Source organism: Zonotrichia leucophrys, chromosome 1, assembly GCF_028769735.1.
Source record: "Zonotrichia leucophrys gambelii isolate GWCS_2022_RI chromosome 1, RI_Zleu_2.0, whole genome shotgun sequence".
Classification (NCBI taxonomy): domain Eukaryota; kingdom Metazoa; phylum Chordata; class Aves; order Passeriformes; family Passerellidae; genus Zonotrichia; species Zonotrichia leucophrys.
In genome coordinates this window covers 16032398-16050413 of record NC_088169.1, presented here as the reverse complement: position 1 = coordinate 16050413, position 18016 = coordinate 16032398, and the positions used below count along the sequence as shown (strand labels likewise).

At 41.8% G+C, this 18016-nt stretch overlaps 1 protein-coding gene across 4 annotated transcripts in view; it reads right to left on the bottom strand.

The window, feature by feature from the left end:
• BCLAF3 (BCLAF1 and THRAP3 family member 3) overlaps positions 1 to 17068 on the bottom strand; it is a 33403-nt gene extending 16335 nt beyond the window's left edge. For 2 of the 4 annotated variants that reach the window (XM_064707531.1, XM_064707562.1), the window contains exons 1-8: positions 16935 to 17068; positions 8574 to 8645; positions 6026 to 6604; positions 5017 to 5682; positions 2566 to 2744; positions 1735 to 1849; positions 1479 to 1542; positions 510 to 628 (exon numbers count right to left, since the gene is read on the bottom strand). In XM_064707531.1, the coding sequence (XP_064563601.1) occupies positions 510 to 628; positions 1479 to 1542; positions 1735 to 1849; positions 2566 to 2744; positions 5017 to 5682; positions 6026 to 6604; positions 8574 to 8614 (1763 nt within the window). In that variant the 5' untranslated portion in view covers positions 8615 to 8645; positions 16935 to 17068. Of the gene's footprint in view, positions 1 to 509; positions 629 to 1478; positions 1543 to 1734; positions 1850 to 2565; positions 2745 to 5016; positions 5683 to 6025; positions 6605 to 8573; positions 8646 to 12910; positions 13000 to 16703; positions 16789 to 16934 lie in introns of those variants that run through there. The other 2 variants (XM_064707542.1, XM_064707553.1) reach the window with 2 other exon arrangements.
• Between the last annotated feature and the right edge of the window lie 948 nt (positions 17069 to 18016).

Genomic DNA, 18016 nt, shown 5'->3' with positions numbered 1-18016 from the left:
GGAGGAATCCATAGGACTAAAACGCTATTCCAAAAATCTAAGTTTTCAAATTCTCCAAGAATGAGAAAAATTCCAATTATTTGCTGATAGTCCACATTTTATTACCAAATCAGTAGGGCAACAAAACAATATATTCATCCTAGAACACTTTTATAGAACTGCAAAATACCATGAGAATGTTGTTACATGGCACATTGAGGAGTTTAAAGATCTCAAAATTTTTCAAACTAACTTTGTCCTCTCTCCTCATTCAGTGCTACAGTTTGTGCTTGCTTTTCATTTTCACCCACTGCAGTTTAACCTCTTTCAAGGTAACACCTCATTACAGAGTAGTTTGCAATCTATTGGATTCAATAGTTCAATAGTCAGCTGGATTTCAGCCCCAGTCAAACTTATAAGGCCTAACTGGAAAAGAATCACCACAAATGTGAATGTAACTGTGCAAGGGCCCTAAAATGAACAAATAAGGGAACTATAAGCTTGGGCCAACAAGATTATTTGCTCATTACCTTGGAGTTACACCATCTACATGAAACACTCTCTCATCTTCATTCTTCAATCTCTCTTTTCTTCTCCTTTCTATATCATACCGTAGATCATTTGGATCTTCTAACACTCTTACAATGTTCTAGTTAAAAGGAAGGGTTGAAGCCAAGTTAGCTGCTAAGAACTCAACACCAACCTGCTTCTGTCCTTCAGGGGCAGCACCCTGTGCATAACCTGTTAACAGAGTTCAGCTATCTGCACAAAGGACAGGTTCACAGCAACCCAAGGATCCAAAGCCTAAAGCAATAAAAAGTGGTCCTAAGCAATTTATCCTTCCTTGCACCATCTGCCTTTTTACAAGTTTCCAAACAACAGTGCACACAGCACTGCAATTCTGCATGGAGTTGCCAAGGCAGAAATACTCATTTAAGTTTCAGTAAATCTTAAGAAGTTCTACTATCCTTAATCAAGGAGAATCTCCATGTACCTGTACCACAGAAAAGAAACGGTATCTATATCAGAGCAAGCAGCGCTTTAAAGGGGAAGATAGAAAATCTTATGAGCCCAGATGAAAGCATGAGATAAGATAGCATTCTGAGGAATTATGTGGATTTTCAGTCATTGTAACATTAGGGTAGAAGAAACGTTAAGGCTTTTTTTAACTCAGAGGAAAACCAAGAACCACACATCAGTCAGGGACTCAGTATTTACATTATTTAAAAGCAGACAGGAGTTCAAGCAGCAGGAATAATCACACTGCAGCTACTCAGGAGAACACATCTGCATTTACTGCTCAGTGAACACAGTACCACATACTGTGGTATCTGTAAATATGTTCAGATGTGATTTTTTCAAAACACCCAGAACTACTGCTGGCCTTCACTGCATGTAGAAATTATATCCCAACAGCAAGGGGAAAACATTGCTTACATGTATAATGTATCTATAATAGCAACTTACTGCTTGCCAAAAAAGTTAAGCAATCAAGGTACCTGGTGGGACTCAGGTGGCACGGTTCGTTTGTTCTGAAGTTCTGCTAGAGACATGTCAATCCTCCTGGAACACAAAAATACTGCATAAAAACAAATGCCATCACTGTAAAAGCAAAAGCATTCTTGACCAGGCTACAGAATGTGTTAAAGATACAGGCAGGTAAAAATAATTAATAAAAACTTCACACTGTGTAAAGTCTACTGAAGATTAATTACCTTAATGCAAATAAATTAAGACCAAAAGTTCAACAACTACCTGTGAATTTCTGGATCCAGATGCGTTTTCACTTCTTTTGTATTTGCACTTGATTTATCCTGAATTTTTGAGAACCGTTCGTGCAGAGTTATGTCAGAAGATGCAAAATAATTTGCTGTGAAGAGATATTAAATACAAGAATGTTATTTGTAGTATTTGAAATGCACAGTGGGAAAATCTATCTTTTAGAAAATTAACACTTAAGGATACCATGACAACTCTATTGAAATGAAATTTCAAACTATTTCCACTTGCAGTTTAATATTCACAAATGAAAGATTAGGCCAGCCCAACTAAGACACCCTTATTTGATAAGATTAAACTCAATTGTCAGCTCTACCATGGTAGTACTCAAACTACTTGAATCTATATATAAAGATATACAGATTCAACACTGAGCATGATGCAGCTGCCTAAACACTAATCTGAAAATTTAAAGGAACTATACATAACTAGAGAGCTGCAGTTACAGCAAAGCTCCCTTATTCCTGTCATGTTTTCTAAACAAGCAGGTTACTCTCCCATACTAGCATCAAATCATTTTGATCTTTAATCTCCACAATAATGCCTCAGTTATGGCCTGAGACCTTCCTGCAGCCATCCTCCACCCAACTACTTTAAATCCTCAACCCACATTTTCCTTAAATACAAAAGGAAGACAAAATACAAACAAAGCCAATGGCAAACACCTGAGATTTACAGGGACCTCACATCTAAACCACCAGCTTTGGATTTAGTAAACTACATTTGTAATGTGTATATATATATATGTATATATATATAGCTGTAACATATACATAAACATACATATACTTCAAATACTACAGCCACCTTTAACTTGATGAATAATTGTGATTATTTCCTGAGTAAATTCTTTTGAAGGGTCGTTTTCAATGTTTTGTTTTACAGATGCCATGTGCTCAAACACTGGATGAAAATTTTCTTTTTTTCTGCCAACAGCAACCAGATCATGGGACATCTGTCTCTCTGTAGTGTGACTAGATGCAGTCCTAGAATAAAAAAAATGTAAGGTTTATTTTAAAGCAAATATCTAAATCTGAAAACTTGAAATAGACAAGTAGAATAAAACAAATTAAGAAGTTCATTTTGTGAATAAATGGATTAAAAGCAAAAATCTCATTTTGTACCTTTTTTTAATTAAAAAACTAGTAAGGCCATAGGGAAGAAAATCTATCATAAAATAGGAAGAGATAATTTCACTCTCAGGAATCTTTCTTTCCGTGAAGTATGCAATAGAAAATTTGTGACTTTTAAATTTAATTCAACTAGATTATCAAATCTAGATAAAAATTAAGCTCTTGACAGACATCTTTAGAATAATTCTGAAATGCAGTTATGCCTGTGTCTTGTTTAGAAGGAACTACCAGGCAATTTTCAAGAACAGTTCAGAGATAAGAAAAAAAGTCTCAGATCTTTAGGAACTGAATCATCACTTGAGCCTAGGGAAACAGCAGTGAAACTGCTTCAGGAGCAGTGTGTGAAAGAACGTGCTTGCCATCTTTTTGTAAATTTTTACTCATTCTAAGTAAGTTTACACACCAAATGGTTGCACTGCTGCTCAAAGATTATTTTGACAAGAAAGCCAACACCTCAACAACCATACTGTTCCTGCTGCAAGGAAAATGCCTGTCATTCTAAAATATAAATTAAAGACTCTAAGAGCTCAGATAAAAGATTTTAGGATGAGGACTTTTAATTGTTCATTCTGCAAAGTGATTATGTGCCTGGCCACACTGTATTAGAAGCATACAATACTAGAATTCCATACAAAAATTGTATCAGAAATAGCCTCTAGCAGATGACAGAAATAATCTATTTTTCCCCAGCAAACTGGGAATAAACACATGCAAGAAGGAATCCAAGCAACCTCAGGTTTATCTACCTGCTCCCCAGGTTTATAAAGAAACTATTATTCTCAGCTGAGTCATTTTAAGTCAGGTGTTTCTTAAATACCTAAAGTAATATGAATATTCCAAGCCATCAGCTTCTGTAAAATTAATGTTCTTATCTTGCAAAAATAAAATATTTAGCACTTTTGGCTGCAGAAGCAAACCATCCATGCATTAAATTAGCTGTAATCAATGCAGAGGTTTCTTTGGTCTGCAAACAACTACCATGTCCATTGTGCATGACCTTCAAAAACAGCAGCAAGAGTCTCCTAGACAGAGGAATCATCCTATGGGCTTGCAACAAAACCCAACAATTGTCCTTACATTATCATTCAGGAAGTCAAATCCTCATTCTAGCCCAACTGTGGGCAACGGGCATTACTCCACTTCCCTTTCCTCAGTCTTTAGTATTAGCTCCTTATAGGCAGTAACTTGTCTTTGTAACTCTCCATTGTTTTGTATATTTTTTAAATAGTGCAAAGAGAAGAAAATTAATATAGATATTTCATTTGGAACAAGAGGCAAAATCCCTTTAAAATGAAGGCTGATCATTTTGGAAAGAAAGGTAATCTCTTCCAAAAGCCATTACTACCAATATAAGATATTCTGGCCTGCAACAGCATGACAACAAGCCAGAAAACCCTGCAAGAACCTATCAAAACCAAGCTGCTTACTCTCTACTGTATATTTATCATCTAAAAATTTATACTACTGTCACTTTTTCTTCCATTGCAGCCATCACTGGAAATGCTAAACGCAAACACAAATATTACACAGAAGGCATTTGTAAGCAGACTCTACTGCTTTTCAGTTCTGATGCCTCAACAGGTAGTCACTTTGTTATAACAATAAATGACAACCCATTTTTTGCAGTTTTACTGAACTTGAAATCTTGAACATCTGAATATGTGCTTGAGATTTCTGTATTTACAGGTTAGCTGATTTTTAGAAAAAAGAAGGGAAGACAGTTAAAAAAAATACTGTTGTATTTCAGATGAAAGCACAGGACTACATTTATCTGCATTTGGGTTTTGGTCTTTTAAGGGTTTTGCTTTTAAATAAAAATAACACGCTGACGTATCATAATCAACTTCCAACTACAGGTTTGTATCAGGCATATCTACTCTTTCCACTTCCTACATCTCCATAAAATGTTGGTTTTTGTTGGTTGGTTGTATTTGTTTATTTTAGTAGAGGTTTAATAATTAACTTGCCCAGACAGGAAAGTTACCATTTTAGAAGAAACAAAACTAAAAAGGTACAATCATAGTTTGTCCTTGCTTGTCCTTGTCCTAAAGAAACCATGCTTCCCTCCAATATTCATAAACTGTAAAGAGACAGGAAGAAAGCAGAGGTGAAAGAAAACCAATACCTGTACTTGGTCACCATTTTCTTCATATCCACTTTGACTGTGAGATGTTCTCTCATACAGTTGGCCTCTGACACTTTCACATCTGAAACAGTATGACTTGCATCACGCTGGCTATTGGAGGAATCTACGTTTTTCCTCAATTCCCCATCTTTCCTCACTCTTTCATTCAGTTTGTTTTTACAAGACCTCAGCTCAACATCTGTTTTGGAAGAGTTAACACAAGCATTGCAGCCCTTCTTTGAACTGCATTTAACAGGTTCCTCAACATGCCGTTCTTCAGTCCGCCTGGCTCTGCCCCCAGGGCAGTACTCCAGCTCCTTGCTGTTCCGGGCACCCTTGGAAGAGCCGTACTTCTGCTCTTCCTGCTTCACGTACTTGGGAGCTCTGTCTGCCGCAAAAGGCTTCTCCCCGTCGGGCTGCCGGCGCCGCTTGTGGCTGTACTCGTAGGCTAGCTTTGGGACAGGCCCCCCCAGGTGCTCCCTCTCGGCCGAGCGCTGCGACTGCGCGCCCGGGTACCTCTGCTCCTCCTTTTCCTGGCAGGGTGCAAAAGAACGTTCTTGCTTCCACTTGGAATTTCTCGCTACATCTCCAGCGTCATACCTCTCCATTTCCTTAGCCCTTTTAGACGCGTGCCCATATTCTCTGTAATCGTGATCTTCAGGATACCTGTGTTGACATAAAGCAATTTACACTTGCACTAGAGAAGAAAGCGAGAACTTATATGTGCAGAATGTTGGACAGCAGAATGCGTGGCCAGTTAACCCATAATCCCTCGCGCCAAGGTACAGATGTGCAGGGGCTCTTAAGAGGGAAATATTATCCTTTCATACTCTAGCCAGCAATACGATTTACTTAAAAGACAAATACTTCACTACTACCAGTCGCCCATAATTAAACTACAAAGTGGCCAACGTGTTTCAAGGTGGATATCTTCAACTATAATGAAAACAGACTTTCACTTGAGGCTTTACACCACAATACCCAGGGTTTAATTATTTTATTCCTATACCTCTTCTGTAAAGAGCTCCTTGCCGTAAATTCATCAGAAACTCTTCTGGGTGACTGACCATACTTCTCTTCATGTAACCTCTGGTGCCTCAAGTCATCTTCATGCCATTTTCTTTCAAGTTTGCATGAAGCCCCTAACGGTCTATGAAATGGTTTCATTCCTTTTTCATTTCCACTGACTTTGTAGTGATCAAACATGTATCTGTCCTCCATTTTGTGCTGGTAAAACGGACGATCGTGCTCTTTGTAAGGTACTTCCGAGTATTTTGGTGGTAACTGGCATCTCCTATTGCTTTCAGTCCTTTCAGATGAATGTGTTCTGTAGGGCTTATGACTGTAAGCATCTTCCATGGGAATTCTTTTCAAGTTTGGTGAAGGTGACCTACGTTCATATATTCTCTGGTGGTTATTTCCATGAGGTGCAAACCTGGAATTGCTTTGTCCATACTTTTCATCTTCTGTTCTCCAAGGCATAGACTTTTTTGGGTCCTTACGAAAGCTTTTATATTCACAGTCATAATTAACATGAGCATGTCTTTGCCTATGGTGCTCTGGAGTCCTAAAAGCTGGAGATAAGGACCTAAAGCAAAAATAAAATCCACTTTGAGTAGTTCCATAAAATGAAATCAATTTCTTAATGAGAACATCTACTTCCTAAGGAATTAGAGTTCAGTACATAATTTTAATCAGCTTGTAAAAATATTAACACCAAGATATCGAAGTGGCATTTTTCTGGCTGAGTACCAGGCTTACTTTTACTCTGTTGAAAGTTTTCATAGTAAAAATACACACTTGAAATTGCAGCAAGTCAATCATTTTTGTCTCTTCCAAGTGTTTTAAATAAAAAACTAAAAATAATTTCATATACATGAAGTTTCCACTACATTGAGAACAACTGTTACACATATTTTTGCACTTCTCAAGCGTTCCTTATCTTTCTTTTTCAGCGCAAAGAGAAAAAAGGGAAGGAAAAAAAAGTGTATAAAGAAATTTAAAAGGGGAGGAAAATGCTTTTTCACATTTTCTTTGCATGCCATAACAACCTTCGAAAGTGAAGACTGAAACATTACAAAATGTATTTAAATTGTCATACAGGTAGGCTTTTTCCTGAATAAAAAAACAAGTTTGAGAAAGATGCTTTGGCCTTTTGGATAATTGTATGTACATGTTCACACATGTATACACACACTCTTCCACACTCACTGCAGCTTTTGCAATTAAAGATTCAATTGCATCACTCAGCTCTGCATTTTCACCTACAGTTACAAAAACGAGGGCAACCTGTTAGGAATTGTTAGCCAAAATCTCCTTAAAATAAAGAAAAAACAGCACAGGCCACTAACGACAACCAGAAATAATCACAGACGTAACAGTCCTGCTTATATTCAAGTATTCACTGCACACTCTTTACACACTGTTTAATAAAAAACATCAAAAACCAAGTTGAAATAAGCTGTTTCCTTTGAGCACATATTGCAAGTGAAGAGTTTGGAAGAACTATTTTCTCCATTTCTGCAAATGAGTTCAAACTCAGAACCACAGATGTTCCTAAAGCCATAATGGCTGATTTCCAACAGCACCTACACTGTGGCTGCCATCCCACATTAGTGTGGTTAGGGCTTGCATCTTAATGAGAGTTGGGGCTGCCCTTACTCAAATGACATTCACAACTATCAATCTAGTGTGGACATAGGTAGGATTTCCCTTCTTAAAAACAAAAGAAACAAGTTAAGAGCCCTACACATTTTTCTGAGTTATCCAAACTCCCTTGGTCTTGGTCATCACAACTGAAGTCTGTTTTGAAGAGATACCCAAAACCAGCAGTAATTTCACAGTCTCAAAAGCTTGCAATTGCATTCTACCCTCCTGATTTTAGCACCTCAAATTTGTACTGCAAGTCTTAAAAATGAGGCAGGTAACTCCCAGCATGAAGTAAGCTGGATGTTATCCTGGTGACAAACGTCAGAGACACGCGCTACCAGGCTGATGTCCAAGGAGAAGGGCAATGACTCCCACATTTCCACATGCTTTCACTCTCTGTTATGCTGCAAGGCATGGCTAACTGTGCTAAGGATCAGTTTACAAATCAGCCCCAAACTTCAGAAAGTCCGAGGTGTTTGAACCAGAAAACTTTAAAAAAAAGAAAAAAAACCCTGATTTTTAACAGTTCCTCCCTGTAGGCCAAGAAGCAAAACAAAAGCGAGTTACAGACATTCAGTGCACAAGGTGGTGCTAGAGAAAAAATGACCCTAACTAGTTTGGAGCTTGGATTTTGTGCTCAAGGTAGTTGTAAATCCCAGAATACCGAAGGTTAAAAGGTTCTTAGACTGCAAAAACTGAGCATTTCCAGCTTAAGAGAAATTGTAATAAAATCACAAGTTGGGAAAAAAATTACAGGTGTTCAGCTGTACAACAAACCAGAGATTTCAAAACACACTTTACAAATTGCAATTCTGCATGCCATTTTCTTTCTTTAATGCAAGTTTTAGGTCCTAATTACAAATCCTTACATAGAGCTACATTTCAGAACACAAGCTGTAGATATTTACCTTGGTTTCCATCGTGGTGATCTTGATCTAGATCTTGTCATCTTCTCTCATGTGTTTATCAGTTTCTTGAAGCTGTAAAAATTATATAATTTACTATTCTAATTACAAATTACATCAGGAAGTTTTTTTAACAAGTGTAGTACTAGAAGCTTCAAAGTTAGGGTGAGGTATATTTTTAGGATGTTTTACATCAAAGGCAAACCTCTAATACCAATTTTAAGCAAGCAACTTTTCTCTAGTTGCTGATCTTAAAACGCAGTATATTTTCTTTACAAAGATTTAAATATTTGATCATTGTTCTATTTTTCTCTCCATTTTTTAATGCTATTAATGTCTATTCAGCCTGCTGTTAAATGCTAATAAGCTCACAAGCAAGCTGCAGCAATGAAAAATACATTAGTATGTGTTGAATGCTGTAGATGATAGAGGGGACAAACAAACAAAGCTTTAAAAATAAAGTTTATAACGGAAAAGGTTTTTGCATCAAGTTATATCCTGAGCTTCATACATACTGAACTTCAAATTTGTCATATCCATCAAAATTTGTACATGACTACAGACTTCTTGTAAACTTCAACTATTCCATCAAATCTTAACTGCTAGGTTATCACATACTCCATCCAAAACAAACCAGGTACAAAAAAAAAAATCACTTTTTTTCATTGTTGTACTTCACCTGTTAATAACCTACTAATTTGACACACACCAAATAATGGATGCACTATGACAAAGTGCTGCTCCTGACAACCCTTCTCATAAAAGCTACGAAAGAATGAAAACAAAACCCCTAGGAACTTCATAAAAAAGTGATGAAAGTATATACAAACTCACCAGTAACGGACTGGTGAACAGGAATTAAATGACTGCTCATTATTTAGCAAAGACAAAGGATTAAAGCAGAATTAAATTACTGGGTAACTGGTTAAAAACTGAAGTTTGGAAAACATAACCATGCCTACAGATTTAGTTACCACAAAATGCTTTAAAGGCCAGAAATACAGATGCAAAAACAGATCTATCAACAGCTCTAAAGTTAATGAACAACCAACCATTTGAAACTGAAAGAATGCACCCAGGTCAATGCCAATCTATATATGCTATGGTATTTTCTGTAGCTTTTTGTACAAACACTCAGGGAGACAGAGAACTAGTCTGAGCTAGCAAAGTATGGCATTTCTGACACTCCCAGTGCTCAAATAATTCCTTTAACTAAATCTTTTGCCTAATGAACTGAAACTGAAAAGGGAGAAAAACATGCAAGCTTTAAGGCACTACCTGAAGTAGTGAGCACCCACACGCCTGACCCAGCGCCTCACACCCCTCAGTCACACCGGTTGCTCAAACAAAGTATCACTCCTTGCTGTACCTGACTTTTTGGTATGATTACCTCATGGCTGAAACAGTAGGATCTTAAGAGAAGAACATACAGCATACTTCTGCTGCCTACCCGACAGGCAGGCATTAGACAAGCCACCTCCTAAACTAGTAACTGCTCATTAAGCTAACTAGAAATTTATTTGCAAGATGTAGCAATAGCTTAGTTCTGAAGAAAAACCTGTATAACTTATTTTTCTGCTCCAAAATAAATCTTTTCATGTAACAAACCACAAGGTTATAATTGTTGCAAGAGTGAAGCAAAAAGAATCCAACTGCAAAGTACCCCAAGGATAAGATAAAGCATTTGCTCTCTGAACTCTCAAATATGAAGTTATCACTGCCTCTTATAGCCTAAAGATATACCTGAGGACTGCACAGCATGATTAACTTCAGGCCCTTTGCTTACTTGAAGTCATACTAGTCGAAGTTAGATATGATGCTCCAATGCCACTATTCATTATTTTTCAAAGAAAAGCAATATTGTGATCTATATTCCTATATTTCACCCATGAAAATACATCTTACAACAGTATTTCAGAAACAACAACAAAAAAAACACCACCAAAAAAACAAAAAAAAAAAAAAAAAAAAAAACCAAAACAAAAAAAAAAAAAAAAAAAAAAAAACAAAAAAAAAAACAAAAAAAAAAACCTCACACCACAGTCCCTGGGTAACATATTCCAAATGTGGTACATGTCCAACAAGCTTCAAAGATTCACTACTACCATCTCTTCTGGTAAATTTTAGAAGAGACAGTGTTTTTACATGCCAATCGAATTCTTTCTTCCTACCTTCCCTTCAGTTCTGAACTTTATTCTTAATTTTCAAATGGGTATGTAAACACCAAAAAGACAAAAGTACCATTAAACTCCACCCAACTATCTGTACAGAATTTGATCTGCCAGACTGATAAGCTAGAAACTGGGCACACAGAACGACCAATTCCTTATTCTTTCTGAGACTGGCTAAACAATCATACCTAAAAGCGTGAGAAAGACTGTGACAGCACATCCTAGATCTTGCCTTAGGATAAGGAGGACTGCTGTAATTTCCAATGATGACATTGCTTTTGTTTAGTGGAAAGAAGTGCTCATCTCATGCACCTCCTAAAAATGACCCACGCAGTAGGATTTCCTCACAGAGCACACACCATATGAAGGCAGCAGTCGCTCCCCTGCAACAAGACTCCCAGGGTAACACCAGAATTGCAAATCAACCTATACAGAATTTGTAAACATTGCTAAATCCAGGTTTAAGTCACCTTTTTATGGTTCCATAAAAAGTAAGTTTTTTGTAGGATGGTATCAGGTAAGCCTGTCTGTAGCAGAATTACTTGGCTCAAGTGAAGGCCCTACAGTTTGCAAGTGAGGCATCCAGGTGCTTCTGAAAACAGAGGTCATGATGGAGCAGAGGTGCCAGGACCTGGCTGCTCTGGGCCCTGAATTTCTCCAAGATGTTCTGCTGTACTTTGGGAGCCACTGTCACTATGAAAACATGAAGTGTTGGAATGCATGAAATAGAAGCCTCTCTGAATCGCTCAGAGAGAGAAAGGAATGCAGGGATTGAATTGGTACCTTTAGAGAAACTGAAATATATTAAGCCACACAGACATGAAGTAGGAGTGCAAGTTTTAGTTTTAAGTAAGTAGAAGTATATCTTAAGTGCCTTAAGAGACTGTGTTAGCTAGTAGAAAGCCCTAAAGCCTAGTTTAAAGTTCAGTAGTGATACCTTTCAAAGATTAACTTAGCTCCAGACATAATGAAAACATAGCAGAACGTTGCTTACATTTCTAGACAGAACAGATAGAACTACATACATAGATTTTGTGTAAGAAATGACATTATTTTCACACATTAGAATTAAGCTCAGATAGCTGTAGGAAAAATGTTTTAGAAGCGTGTTTTTACCTCACTGGATGATTTATGAATAAAATCCCTCTGTATTGGGGTGCAAAAAAAGGTGTGGTAGCAGCTCCTGCTGCCTCTGCTCAGAACATCGGGACTCTATGCCAGAACGCTTTTAGCACAGACTTAAACACTCTGAACTCTTTGCCTTCGAGGCTGATGCATTCATGCAATAAACAACTTTACAACAAGCAACAACTGCCCCAGTCTCTTTAAAGACCTAAAACCCACACATAACTCGACAATGAAGAACTATTTTTTTAACTAAGCAGCATTATTAGGTTCAGAGTGCTGCTTGTGTTTGTTAGTTACAATAAGTGACTCATTGGAAGAGTTATCAGTAACTATGCTTAGATAGTTTTTAAATATTAATGGGACTCTCACCTTTTATTTTCTTTCCCTTGACTTTTGGAACTGGACTCAGACAACTTCCCTCTTGGGAGAAATGGCCTCAAGCCTGCTACCAGCTCTCCTTTAATTCCACCCTTGGGATATTAGTGTTTTGACAAGTACAAAAGTCTTTAACAAACCTGAAAGGAGTATCTTCAGACAAGTAAATCAAAAATGACCAGAAATTGTATGGATGTGCTAACTTGAACATATGTTCTTCCAGAAAGGCTGTAGATTTTTCACAACTAGCACTCCTGAACAGAACAATCTTCTATCTCTTTACTTTCTCCAGCATGAAACAAGAAATCACAAATGACTGCAATCATCTAGCTGCACAGAAGGGAACTGGAGCTCTTTCTAATGCAAAGAGCCCCAAATGAGCAAGCCCCAAACAGCCAAAATTCTGCAGGTAAGAGCACAGACTGAGTAGAAGCAGTTAACTCTGCTGGAGCAGACTATAAATGTGTGTTTTACATGACTTTCTGGGGCCTTCCATCATCACATGGAACAGATAATGGAAGAAACCTCATTCAGGACACACAAAGGGCAAACCAATACTAATAGTGCTCATCACCAGGGAGCTGCTCCTTAATGCCTTTCACCTACAGTAAAGGAAATGTCCTCCCCCACCCCTTCTGGAGGGATTGCCTGATCACCACCACGAACCTTTCAGAGGAGAGAGGGACAAGCAGGTCTCATAGGCTGGGTGACAAGAAGACTGACACTGACACTTGCTGTAAAAACTACCCACACCATTCTCTCTCTCACTTCACCCAAAAAAGATAAGAAGAAGCTCCAAGCTTTTCACTGACTGCCTTCTAGGTGGGGATCAATCAGAAGCTGCAAGAGACACACCGAAGTCTGTAGTGCTGCAGTGTCTGTCAAGAAAGAAAATCCAGGAATTGAGACTCTCAATATCAGGACAATCATGTATTTGACAGAAATACAATCAAATTAAAAGCTCAGCTACAATCCAGACTTCAAGTTGGGGTTTTTGCTGGGTTTTTTTAGGTCTGCAATACAGAAAGTAATTTACACCATCTTTAAATGAAAAGCATAGAATTGGTAACTTCTCCACTGTGTAGGTTATAAGAGTTGATTCAAAGGCTGTCCCATGCAGTGTCCACTCCACCCACTATCCAAGCAGAACACAAGCCTGGCACGTTCTTGCCCATTCATCTTTGAGGCAAATCTTATCACCTCCAACACCAAATCCTCAGGAAAAAGTGTAAGAGCAGAGAAACATCTCCCAGCAAACCAGTCTCAATATTTCTGAACCTGCAACAGGATTCCTGTAGTCAATGCTTCTGAGACAGGCTTCAGTGCCATCCCCTGTTAGCTCTGCCAGGACATGGAGGTGACTCCCAGCTCAAGGCACACCACCTCAGGAAGGACATGTGTAACAGCTTTGAAAGCTATGAGCTAAAAAAGCCAAGTCAAGTTTAAGTCAAGGGCACACACCCAGCTGACACAAATGAAACTTGGCTGAGGGATTTCTAAACCATTCCCTCTTTTAGAAAACAGCAGGTAACAGATCAATGCAATGATCAAATGACTGAGAGCCAAATTTCCTTCCTCAATTATCTCATAGGTCTCTGGTATTCAACAATGACTCTTTATGATTACAGATCCCTTCCCCTGGGCTTTTATCACTCTTGGAGCACCTTCCACCTCTCCATGGATATGCTTTGAATCTCCACAACATTTTGTGACAAGTCTGAGGTGACTGCAGTCTCACAGCCTAAATCCTCACCACCAACATCATGAGGGAGATAATCCTTTATATCCCCCCTCCACTTCTCATACCATGCTATATTTAAGAAATTTCCAGATCACAGCACCTCCCCAGGCAGCTGTGGCAGGGCAGCAATGGCAAGAGGCAGCACCACACTCCTGCTGAATGAGCCACCCCTCAAGCTGAGCAGCTCTGATGCTCCAGTTTCTCTGATGAGAGACTGGGCCTTCACAGCAGCAGAAGCTGCTTCAACCTACCAAAACCACATCCACTGTGGCTTCAAAAGCTGTCCTCCTGCTCAGCTTTATCCTTCTTCTTCAGCACAAGCTGGGAAGGCAGGCTTTACACAGATGTATCCCAATGTCAAGGACTGTAACAGACAGCCAGGGAGGTAACTGTGCCAGGCAGGGGCAGCATGTGGGGATTGCTCTCCTCTGCTTGCTACACAAATAGAGATTAAAAAAAAAATTATTGTTCCCCCTTACACTAACAGCAGGATGAAGACTTATTACAGAAAGTACAGGCCTAGCTCAAGCACACAGAATTTCTTAGTGGACCACCCAATAAATTTTAAGGAATTGCTTAAAACACATAGAAAGTATTCCCTCATGCCTACATATTTGAGCAAATGAATTAAAATAACTGAGTAGGTCTACAGAGCATATAACTTTTCAGTGAGTTCTCATTTAAAATCGACCCATTTAATTTCACTAATTAGCAGGCAATACCTCACCTTTGCAAAAGAACAGATTAGAATGCCAACTTGGAAAGACTGAGCAGGATAAATCCCTATCACATAATAAATAAGGTATTTCACTCTCAAACTACTTTTTTTACCTAAAGAAAACCCAACCCATAAATATATTAGTGAGCCATTTCTATAACATGTTGAATTGGAGGCCTTTAACACCTGTTCAGCACAGAACTTCACAGCACCATACCCAGCCACATCTACTGACCAGTTTCTAAGGGGACACCAGAGGTATGTTAAATCTGCTTGTGTCAGTCTTAGAGACAGACCTTAACAACTTCCTGCCTCCTGAAAGCTCTCCAAAACAAACCATGATGGAAACCTCTGCGTTTCACCTTGGTGTCACAAACTACCAGAAAACCAAAACAAGACCCTTCTCTATCAGTATCAGTGGTGCTGCAGAGCAGCATTGCCAGGAGGCTGGGAAGCCCAGGCTGCCTTCCCCAGGCACACCACAGAAATGCATCTTTGCTGGAAGGCTCAGGCATGCTTCCTTCCTTCCCAGACAGCAAGCACCTGCTGCCACCCGAGAGGAAAAGCAAAGCTAACAGTGTGCAGCCACATCCTCACCAGCTTCCCTGCAACACCAACCCAGCCTAGGTTACCTCCTGAGAGGTGAACACCCACAAGCCAAGACTGCACCAGAATCAAGCCCATCTTGTCCCAGCACAGGCACATGGAGACTTGGTTTGATGACTCTTACAAAAGCAGTGGCAGAAATACCAGTTCTTTTGCTGAAGGCAGATGTGGAGGAGTGCACGGACACTCAAGATAAACCACTGTCTATCAGGATAACAGGGTGTGTCACTGAAGGAAGTTAATTAATTTCAGTTCACCTCATCAACACCAATATTAAAAAAAAAAAGGCAAAAAAATCGAAAAAATCCTCAAAGGGAAAGAGTCATCTGTGCCCTCTGCCCAGCCCTGTGCCAGGCTGCCACAACACAACATCCTTCACCAAAGCTCCTTCCATGCCTTTTGCATATTTCTTCCCCTCCCTTCCTGGCATCCTCTTCCCTGTTCTTCCTCCAGCCATCCACACCCAGCAAGACTTTCACAGAAGATTCACTTTTCCTTGAGGTCCACAAACACACAATTTAAGCAGGTAATTAAAATCTACCAGCAATTTGAGCAGCCTTTGTTTTAAACCCTTATAACTGAGGAATCTGAACTATATTTATGAGGACTTGAGGCATTTAAGAATGGCAGTAGAAATGAGATGTTGCTGTCCTAGGTGGAGCTGAGCCAAGTGAGGAGACTGCTATCACCAACTCCTCACCAGACATTACCGCCCACTCAGATGTGTATGAAAAAATTGTGCATAAGCAACTAAATTACTTAAAGAAGTCTCAAAACCCCTCAGATTTGTTCAAATTGGCATCAATTCACCTTGCTGTGGCTTGAATCAATCTAGAAAATACATTAGAAAATACAAACACATACTGAAACTGAGCTATGACTGTTACACAAAATCTGTACCACTCTAAGTTTTTATAAAGACTTTAACTGGTGTGATTCTGCGTGTGACAGATAAATTACTGGAAACGGGGACTGTTGGTATTTATGCATTGCTCACCTCTAAGGAGTCCTTAGAGTACCAGTGAGCAGCGAGCTCAGCTCTGCGGTGCCGCTGGCCCAGAGGGCTCAGAGCAACACGGCTGTTCTGGAACAGTCACGACTCGGGGCCACGGCCACAGCCCCGCGGCCACTCGGGTGTGTGCCCCTGCGCCTCCCAAAGCCCCTGACGGCCCCCGAGCCCCGCACCATGGCACACAGGCTGCGTACAGACAGACAGACAGGCACACACGCGGGGCGAGGCGGCTCCGGGTGCCGCTGCTCCGGCTACCCCGCCCTCAGCAGACCCAGGATGGTGCAGCACAGTCCCCGCCGAGCTCCCGGCCCCGCAGCTCCGCTGCCACCGGCCAGCAGCGCCCGGGCCAGCGCGGGGAGCGAGGGCGGCAACTACCACTCACCTCCCCCGGGCCGGGCTGGGCCGGGCCGACCGCCGGCCCTCGGTGGGCGCGGCGGAGGGCGACGGAGCCCCGAGCACCCCGGCCCGCTCCGTCCCGGGCGCAGGCGGCGCTGACGGGGACAATGACCGCGGCAGCCCCGGCTCCCCCTGCCCGCGGCACCGCCCCCGCCCCCTCTCCGGGCCTTACCAGGCCCCGCCGCGGCCGCGGTGCCGCCACCGGCCCAGCACTCACCGCCTGCGGCGCCGCTCCCGCCGCTCCTCCGGCCGCCGCCGCTCCGCCCCGAGCAGGTGCCCGGCGAGCCGGCGGGGCGGGTCCCGGCGGCCGCGCCGGCCGCGGCTGCTCCGCACGGGCGCGGCGGAGAGAAAGGGCGGGCGGGGGGCGGCCCGGAAGGGGAGGGGCGGCGGGGCCGGGCGGGGGCGGCTCCGGCACCGCCCACTGACCGCCTCTCTCACACCGGGGCCCCTTGCCCCGAGCCACGCCGTGCTGCGCGGGATGGGATCTGGGCCGCAGGGTCCCGGCCGCGGTGGAGCAGAGGACGGGGTGCACTGACCCTTTCCGGGTGTTGACTCCTGGGCAGCCCCTCGCCTGGAATGCCCTGTGGGAAGCAGAGCCCGTGTGTGACACTGGCAGCCAGGAGGGTCAGCCGGGTCCTGGGGCACGTCAGGGACAGCATGGGCAGCCGGGAGAGGGAGGATCTGTCCTGCTCTGCTCTGCAGAGGCGGCCTCACCTCGAGCGCTGGGGGCACTTTTGGGCGCCGTAGTATTAGAAAGATACAAAGCCATTAGAGAGTGTCCAGAGGAGGCCTACGAAGATGCCAAAGGGTCTAGAGGAGAAACTAAGAAGTGGCTAAAGGCACTTGGCTTATTCAGCCTAGGGGAAACCTCGTGGTTTACAGCTTCCTCATGAGGGGAAGTGGAAGGGCAGCCATTGATCTCTCTGAGGTGACCAGTGTGGCAGGACCTGAGGGAATGGCCTGAAGCTGTGTCAGGAGAGGGTTAGGTTGGATATCAGAAAAAGGTTCTTCACCCAGAGGGTGGCTGGGCACTGGAACAGGCTCCCCAGGGAAATGGCCACAGCACCAAGCCTGACAGAGTTCAAGAAGCCCAGGCACATGAGAGGTTGTTGGGGCTGGCCCGTGCAGGGCTCAGAGTTACACTCAATTCTTCTGGGTCCCTTCTCACTGCCCCTTGGGCCCAAGCAGCAGCTGGCAGCTCCTGTGCAGGGCCAGCGATGGCCAGAGCGGGGCAGGCCCCAAGGACCTGGGTTTCCTGGGCAGGTATCACTGGTCTTGGCTGCACTGTAGTGGATCAGG